Below are 9,157 nucleotides of genomic sequence, written 5' to 3'. Positions count from 1 at the left end.
GTTGTTGATCGACAATGTCGTAGGCACCTTTAGAATCCGTTCGTTACCTTTATTTTGTCAAAATAATCAAAATGAATACTACCATTAAATAGTTACAAAACTCGATTTGTAATATTATATTTGTAACTATTTTTCGCCTAGTTTACGGGTTTTTATGGGATTTTTACGTTTGATTAACACTATTCTTCACACTTGTATTCAGAACCAAAAGGAATGTAATTAGGAGGGTCAGAGTTCTTGGGGCACACACTTCACGTATAGATATTAAAAATTACTCACAACCTGCTATGTTTTTTTCATTTGTAGCTTTAGTTTCGAAATTGTCTATAAATTTTAGGCAGTCATAAATTTTCCCATGCCTTTTTTCCAGTCGATTAGAATAACTGGCGGAACTGATATCCCATATTGCAAGGTGTTGTTCAGCATTCTCTATAAATCCTTCAACTCGAATTTCGTCCATCATAGTTAATTTGAAAAATTAACATGTACACCTCACTAACCATGATGCAACCGAGTGTGGCTGCAGCGCGGCTAACAGAGGCTAATGTGAACGCGCCCTTACTGTCAAATAAGTAATACTCGACCAATAAAAGACAATGTCAAGAAGCTTCATTCACATCAAGAGTCTATATATTACTTATTTGAAGGTAATTGCTTCGCCAGCTTGTAACTTAAAATTTAATGCTTCTCAGGTACAATGCAGCTGTAGATGCAAGTTATTATGAATTTTACTTCTCCCCCATAGCCCAAGCTAGAGGGATAGAGCTACCCCCGATCGGGGTTGCTTGTTCCAACATATCCATATTGATGCTCAACTCTCATCCATCCATCGCTACGGCGCAGAGTTTGCCACCTAACGTCATTAATGTGGCTGGATTCCACATTGATGAGGGTGTCCCCTTACCTCAGGTAAATTTTTAAACCTTAACATTAGTTCAATGGGACATAGCTATGCAAACAAGAACCAACTCACACCTCGAGTGAAAAAGAGTTATGTATTTAGGTAGAACACCAGACGTGTCCTTTACCCGCTCACAAAAGATCCTGGCAATATGCCAAGCTAAAACGGAGAAAATAAAAGTCCTTCAGGGTACCAACCCTAAATAAATAACTTTTTAAGCTAAAGAGAACCATGCATTTTAAAATATGCTAAATGGATCCATGTCACATGTATTCAAGTAATGTAGATCATTAGCGTTTTTATTACGAAAACTAGAACATGGTTCTCATTAACTAAATAAAAAGATCATAATGTTTTCTATTTATTGCTATACAATATAATAGTTTCCCTATATCATTCTCAATGCTACACATAACTCACGTTGTTTGTCTCAAATAACTTACCTATTTATTTCTTCACACTGTTTTTACAAAAATCTAATTATCTCGAAAGTGATATTTTGTGGGTTGGTTCTAGTTTGCATAACTATGTCCATTATGGATACTAAAATTGTAGTTTTAGGCTCCAACTTAACCCGTAACCAACTCGTCATCAACCCATTTCATACATCCCACTATCAGTACTTCGTTCCAGTTCGGAAGGGTAAGGGCACTGGTGAAATTACAAGCACATGGGACTTGTCATCTCATGTCTCAGGGTGACAGGCGCTGTGGCTGTGCCCCTAAGATCTTTGCGATTTAAAGCTCTGAGTGGCACTGCAACTGTTATGTCGGTTTGTTGGTAACCACCAGGTACACGACTTGTTCCTAAAACCCAAGGGATCGAGCACAGATTCGAAACCCAAGGCAACTGTCAAATCATTAGGCTGACCTCGCATTTTACCAACATGCTGGCCCAAAAGGCTGTAGACGTCGTACGTCTAACGTCTAGAACGTCTAAATCTTCGAACAAATCTCTCGATCTTGTAACAAATACATAAAGAATTTAATCAAGCACAATTTAGCTACAGAAAAAGAACATTATACTTACTTTCAAATATAAATTGACGGGGTAGAGTTAAAATATTTGCATCTTTAAACCCTTGATGAATTATGACGAACTAACTTAGTTAATTGTTTGCACAACTCCTTATGGGAGCATAGTCAAAGTTAAAGTCAAATAATCGTTTATTTTATAGGTAAAATTTTACACTTGAGAACGTCATTTTTTAAGCTACTGCTCGTTCACTACGCTGACCTCCCTGAGAAGAACAAGCAAGAAACTCTAGGAATTGCTCTTTTCAAATAAACTTAAATGTATGAATCTAGACTCAGGTTGTCTTTCCTATACATCTTTATCTAACACGTAGTCTACAATTTTGTAATATGACTTTTCAACTAAAACACTTTTAACGTAAGTTTTAAACTTAGGAAATGGTAAACTTAATACATGCTCCGGAATCGTATGCAATGCATTGAACATGGGATATTCCCAAGAGAGTTAAAAACGACAGTAATAAAACCTCTCTACAAATAAGGTGATAAGGGCGAATTAGGGAACTATAGGTCAGTTCCTTTAATTCCAGTAATGTCCAAGATTTTCGAAAAATTAATATTTAATAACCTATACTCATATCTAGAAAAAAATTATATACTAATAGACCAACAGAAAGGCTTCCGAAAGAATAATTCCATGAATTTGGCTATCTACGAATAACTTGATAAAATATATTCTAGGATGGACAGAGGTCAGCCCGTTTCATCATTATACATGGATCTAACCAAGGCATTTGATTATGTAAATCATGACACGCTTTTGCATAAATTGTGGGTATACGGTGTAAAAGGCAACGCCTAGGAACTAATAAAATCCTACCTTAAAAATAGACTTCAGTCAACACACAAAATTGAGAAGTTTTATGCATCATCACAGGTAATAGTAAGTCAAAGAGTACCTTAAGGTAGCGTATTGGGACCATTGCTATTCTTAATATACATAAATGACATTCCTAAATCAATTAACGACCCTATGATATTATTTGCGGATGATTGTACGGTAATTTATGACAATGAAACAAATATAAATACAAGTTTGGTCTCTATTATTGAATGGCTGAAATATAATGATCTAGTTATAAATCTTGACAAAACTAAAGTTATGAACTTTAAACAAAGACACAATAAACCTATTCAAACTAGAGTGGTCTATGAAAGCAAGGAGGTCGGTGAAACAATGTCGTACAGTATCGGAAGGATATTACTGCTTGGCGGCGAAAATAGGTAAAGTGGCAGTACTTCCATGGATGAACGCTTTCACAAAGAGCCCTATTACTACTATAAGGCATTGCTGGTCCAATACGGCTGGGCAAATCTTTGAAGACTTCCATAAATTTCATTATGTTTGTGTTTCTTTTACAGGATCTTCAAGAACTTCTTGACAATTCTCCACAAGGAGTGATATACTTCAGCATGGGCTCAATATTGAAAACATCTGCAATCCCAGAAGAGACTATTCATAAATTAGTACAAATTTTCGGAACATTAAAAATGACAGTGCTGTGGAAATTAGACGTTGTGCCTACGGGATTGCCTAAGAATATTCACGTTAGGAACTGGTGGCCACAACCTAGAATTTTAGGTAAGCACTAACTTTTACATCAACTACCAAAGTAACTAACGGTACATCATCAGATGGCAAGCAGCTCTGTTGGCTTTCATTAAGGCGAGGTATTTTAACGCGGGATGTGAGGGATCGCCCCTCGAATATAAATAAAATAAGAACAGTCGGAGAATATTTGATAAAGATACAACGTTGACAAGCGCCCAATGGCGACTGACGGGGCAACGGACGGTATGACGTGTTGTTTCAAGCGCTGGGCAATTTTCAAGTTTTGGGATCAAAGTGAATTTAATGACTGTAGGGGGCTTCACATGAAAACCAAAATTACTTAAAGAGAAATATCTCCATATGAAAATTATGTTTAAAGTTAGGTATTTTATTGTTGAATAATTAGTATTCACCTCCCTAGCTTGGAAAGGCTTTCTTTCTTATTAGATATCTGCGCGCAAAAGCGTTTTTTGCACGCTAGCGTGGACAGTGGTGCGCCTAACTTTTTCTTACGATAAAAAAAATGACACGTTCAAGTACGCGATTTGTCGTACATTACTTATTTATGTAATATAAATCCATTGAAAGAAATAAAGAAAATACATTTATTTGTTTACCACAATGACACAATAAAAGACAAAAGACAAAAAAAAATAGAAAACGGAACAAAACAGAACTAAAACAAAATCATTGGTATATTTTATTCTTATAATTGTTGACATTAAATTGGCAGTGATAACTAATTGTGTTTATTAGACTATTTTAATTCGTCGAAGAACTAAAATAATGTCAATAATCACTTAATCACTGAAAACAAAAGTACAAGCAAAAATGTAAATTGATGAAGTGTAAATTCAGAACGCATCCGAAGATAAACTTTTTCTTCCCATTCCCGGGCCCGGAGAAATATTTCTGCCGTCCACTTACTAAAACGCGAATAAGTGACAAATGGTGAAATAACCATTTTAAATAGCACAAAATTATCTTTTAAAAACAGTTAAAAATTAGTTAACGTGTTTGACTTATCGGAACTTACCCTAACGATGCGTAGCTGAAATATTATGAAACAATATCGAGTTCTTAGGTTTTCGCGATTGTTACACATAGGAAATGGAACTATTTTTCCGGATTTAATTACTATAATAAAATTTTCAATATTCTGAAAACGTGGTTATGGTTTTTTCTACCGGCCTGGGAATCCAACCTGGGACCTCTGCATGGCAGTCCGGCCTGGTAACCGTTCGGCCACAGACGCAGTAAATTAACTTAATGCAGACAAATTACAGTCCATTTTGTTAGTATTCTACTGTTAGTACAAAAGTACATCATCATCATCATGTCATCCAACATCAACCGACTGCTGAGCATAGGCCTCTTCTTTATTGAGACAATATTTGCGATCTTGCGCCATTCGCATCCAGCGCGATCCCGTGAAACTAACGATATCGTTAGTACATCGCCATCGGGCTGGTGGTCTGCCTTTTTGCTCCTCTTGACCACCATTTCGTGACTGCTTTGGTCCACTGTCCATCTTCTCGTCTAGCCAAATGTCCCGCCCAGCTCCACCTTAACCTGGTGATGCCATTACCCACGTCATGGACCATCGCTTTACCTCGAATTTCGACGTCCGTACACGATATATTCAATGATAATAAAAATTCGTAACAAATTATGTCATGATAGCTTAAGTGTTTTTAAAAACAAACAAATAAATAAATGTGACCAATTAAAAAGTGAACTTTTTTTTTAAACAAAGTCTTAAAGCAATTTCTTTTTAAAAAATGTTTTTACTCATTGAAATAATATTTAAATGATTAATTAATTCTCGTAATACCACTAATTAAATTAAATTAAATTAAATTAAATTGCAAAATAGGCGCCTCGACGTCGAGTTGCGGAAACCAGCCCGTTGCACCAATACCAATACCAACACTAATTGTAATGTAAATATGAAGAATATATATTAATAATAATTTGTGTGTTTTTAAATTTCTTTTCTTTTCTTTCTTTCCGCAATGAAGTTGAGGATCGGTAAGACACATTTATTATGGACCTTGGTCTTCAGGCACTGTGGGACTTTGGGCTTAAAGACGTCCTCTAGCTTATCAACAAAAAAAAGTTACACAATAAAAATAAAGAATTTAAAATGAATGAATGCATGAATGAAATAATTACATGGTTACATGAATGAAATGATTACATGATACCTGCTAAGTTCACCGAACCCAGGACGTGAAGTTCGGTGAACGTAGCAAGCAGATCGGAGTCCCATCTATGTCATTTTAAGAACTCTGTTTGAGCTTTGTCGCACTCTGCGCATTTTTTGATTTGAAAACTAATTTCGAATAATTTTCTTTGGCGTAATGATCGTGTAACTCAGTTTTATATAACGTATGGATCGTCATTTTATTAAAATTTCAGCGCACCCTAACGTCCGTCTCTTCATAACCCATTGCGGCGGCCTTAGCACAATCGAAGCAATCCACTATGGAGTCCCTCTTCTCGCCGTACCCGTGGCTGGGGATCAGCCCGCCAATGCTCGGCAAGCTGAGCGAGCTGGGTATGCACGTGTGGTGCCATATGAACCAGAATTTGCTCCAAAGTTGGAGATACTTCTGACAGAAATGTTAAACAACAACAGGTGAGCTAATTTTTGTTTATTTTCTCCCACAAAAAAATTTTAAAAGTAAGGGTTCACAGCGTAGGTACAAGGCGTTGTGTGAGACAGGAGCGTAAACTGGGAAAGTCTTGTACCTTAGAACTCCTTAGAAACCTTAGAACTTTTTGGACCTGTTCTGTTTTTCTTTTGTTTTATTGTTCACAAAATTCGTATGTTTTGTTTTTTTTTTTCAATTTTTGTTTTGTGTTTCTTTATTTTTTTCACGTAATTCGAGGTGCAAAATGTTAATGTATATAAACAAAACTGTTTACAAAAATAACAGAATATGCCCAAAAAATAAAGTTTTTATATGAACACTACGTGAACAACGTGAAGGTTACAAGTTTCTCAGTTTCATCGTAGGTAAGTAACCAAGTAAAAATGGTATCTTCACATTTCCATTGTACCATATTGTATGTATATTATGCGTTTTGTTTAAAAATTATACAATCTATATAATTGTATTTAATTTCTTCTTCGGAAGAAGGTTTTAAGAGTCTATTCAACCTCAAATGGCTTTGTTTGATTTCGCATAACAGTGAACGTGTTGAATCAATCAATTTGGAAAAAATTTATAGTAAAATTGAGGATATGCACTGATTAGTATATGGTGTGAAAAGACGATTACTTAAAATTTTGACGTTTGAAAAAATATGCAAACTTACCTCGAAATTTTACAATAAAACCGCTGTATTCAATAAGTACTTTATATATACCATTGTATTTTTATATCAACTGAGCTAAATAGTACACGTGTACTATACGATATTCATTTTAAAAATGGCTTTAATATAAATTCTGAAATAAAGCCAGGGTCTCTGATGCTCGAACCAGGCAAAATGAACCGTATTAGTACGAGAAAAATTTGAATTCTAGCTGTTATAAAAAAAATTGACTGCCTTTCGTATTTTATTAATTCCAATCGTAACGTATTTTATTTTCTTATTATTCCAGCTACCACACACGAGTGAAGTATTTGTCGAAAATCTTTAATAACCGCCCTACACCACCGTCTCAACTAATATCACATTACGTCGAACTAGCCATTGAAACGAAAGGTGAGTCTGTAGCGAGTGTTTAAACGACCTGACAAACAGGGAATTTGATACAAAAATCAAACAAACTCAAGGGAAAATTCCTTTCATACGACTAGACTCGAACCAGCGACTGTTTGCCTCAGAAATATAGAAATATACATAATTTCAATAAGAAATAAGATATCCATAATATTAACCATAGAGCTAAGTCCAAACTCATGGTACCACGATTTCGTTTAACCAAGTTAAACGACTCTTTTATGGGGACCTGTATACGTTTTTACAATAAGATTCCGGAGCATATATTAAGATTAAAATTTCCTAAGTTTAAAACTTACATTAAAAATATTTTGATTGAAAAGTCATATTGCAAAATTGAAGACTACGTGTTAGATAAAGATGTATGGCAAGACGACATGGCTCCAGAATCCACACAAATTTGATTCAAAGTGTATTCCATTGCATATTTATTTGAACAGAGCAATCCCTAGAGTTTCTTGTTCGTTCGTCTCAGCGTAGTGGACGAGCAGTAGCTTAAAGCAGCAACTTAAATGTGACGTTTTCAAGGGCAAATTTATTTTACATAAGGAATAAAATGATCCTTTGACTTTGAACCGGGGCTATCGCTCAAACAGTCGCGTGTTCGGTTCCAGTGGTCCTTCGCTTCCTTTTCTTTGTGTTTGTTTGTTCTTTGTAATATATAACAACAAACTCATAGAACAATAATAGTACATTATGTGTCAAGGGCGGTAAATAAGGAATTACGAACGAGACCCAATCAGAAGCCCGAAGTCGAAGACAGGGCTTTCGGAATCGAGGTTCGTAATTTTTGGTAGCAGTAGAGCTTCTTGTGAATAAGTTTGGAGTTTTGAATACGGATTAAATATTCCTTTTTAATAACTGGTTACGAAACAGTGAAGGAAAAATCTTCTTTCGTAACTAGTTATGAAAAACAGTTACGAAGATGGACCAAAGGGTTTATCAAGGGAAATACTGCTACATTACCTATTTCTGCCGCCAAGCAGTAATGTCAGCATTACTGTGTTCCGGTTTTGAAGGGTAAGGGTGCTCGTGAAATTACAGGCACATGGGACTTGTCAACTTATGTCTCAGGATGACGAGCGCACTGGCAGTGCCTCTCAGATTCTTGCGATTTAAAGCTCTGAGTGGCACTGCAACTGTTGTGGACAGGCATGTAGATTACCGTCAGCGCACGATTTGAGCGACCCGTTACTTGGTTATTATAAAAATAACAAAGATCCCGTACCGCCCAAGAAACATACAATGTTTTTCATTATATTTGCGAGTATATAATATGATTGCATGCAGACTAACTTGTAGTATTTGACTATAATGCCCCAAAATGAAATCCTCCGGCCTTTTTCTTCTCATTACAGACATGGTCGAGTAATGAGAAGAAAAAAGCCCGAAGAAATCGGACAACATACACAGCGAACGTTATAACCGGCTCCTCTTTTTTTCAAGTCGGTTAAAAAGCGACATCAACATCAGCTTGTGGTAATTGGAAAGTTATCGGCTGAGTGAGATGGTTTATAAAATCTCTCACAGATGTCGCTACGGTGTCAATAATCTATCAGAGACATAAAAGAAATTCGTCAACTTAGTAAACACGACCTGTAGCTTAGTTGGTACTCCAAACTCTGGTCGTGGCAGAACTATATATTATTATTAGCATACTAACCATTGTAATTTTCACAGGAGCCTACCACCTTCGTTCAGCGACGTATTTGTACAAATGGTACGAAAGGTGGATGCTGGACCAGGTGGCATTCCTTGTATTAGTACTGTACGGGTTGAAGAAAATAATACGGAAAGTTTGTAGTATGATGTGCAGAAAGAAACAGGAGGTGCAGAAACCTTCGTTAGAAAACAATAAATCAAATGCTGGGCGTAAGAAGAAGGTGCAATAACACATTGAGATGTAAATTTAAACTCTTTTAACTAGAAATAAAA

The 9,157-nt window shown here is 35.9% G+C and overlaps 1 protein-coding gene across 1 annotated transcript in view; it reads left to right on the top strand.

The window, feature by feature from the left end:
• LOC113226078 (UDP-glucuronosyltransferase 2B2-like) overlaps positions 1 to 9,157 on the top strand; it is a 32,353-nt gene extending 23,196 nt beyond the window's left edge. The window contains exons 10-14 of the mRNA XM_026458596.1: positions 693 to 909; positions 3,298 to 3,517; positions 5,909 to 6,128; positions 7,101 to 7,204; positions 8,903 to 9,157. Of these exons, the coding sequence (XP_026314381.1) occupies positions 693 to 909; positions 3,298 to 3,517; positions 5,909 to 6,128; positions 7,101 to 7,204; positions 8,903 to 9,114 (973 nt within the window). The 3' untranslated portion in view covers positions 9,115 to 9,157. The remainder of the gene's footprint in view (positions 1 to 692; positions 910 to 3,297; positions 3,518 to 5,908; positions 6,129 to 7,100; positions 7,205 to 8,902) is intronic.

Source organism: Hyposmocoma kahamanoa, unplaced genomic scaffold, assembly GCF_003589595.1.
Source record: "Hyposmocoma kahamanoa isolate Upper Pololo Valley unplaced genomic scaffold, ASM358959v1 181, whole genome shotgun sequence".
Taxonomy (NCBI): Eukaryota; Metazoa; Arthropoda; class Insecta; order Lepidoptera; family Cosmopterigidae; genus Hyposmocoma; species Hyposmocoma kahamanoa.
Note: the sequence above shows the minus strand (reverse complement) of the source record. Positions and strands in the feature narration are given on the sequence as shown.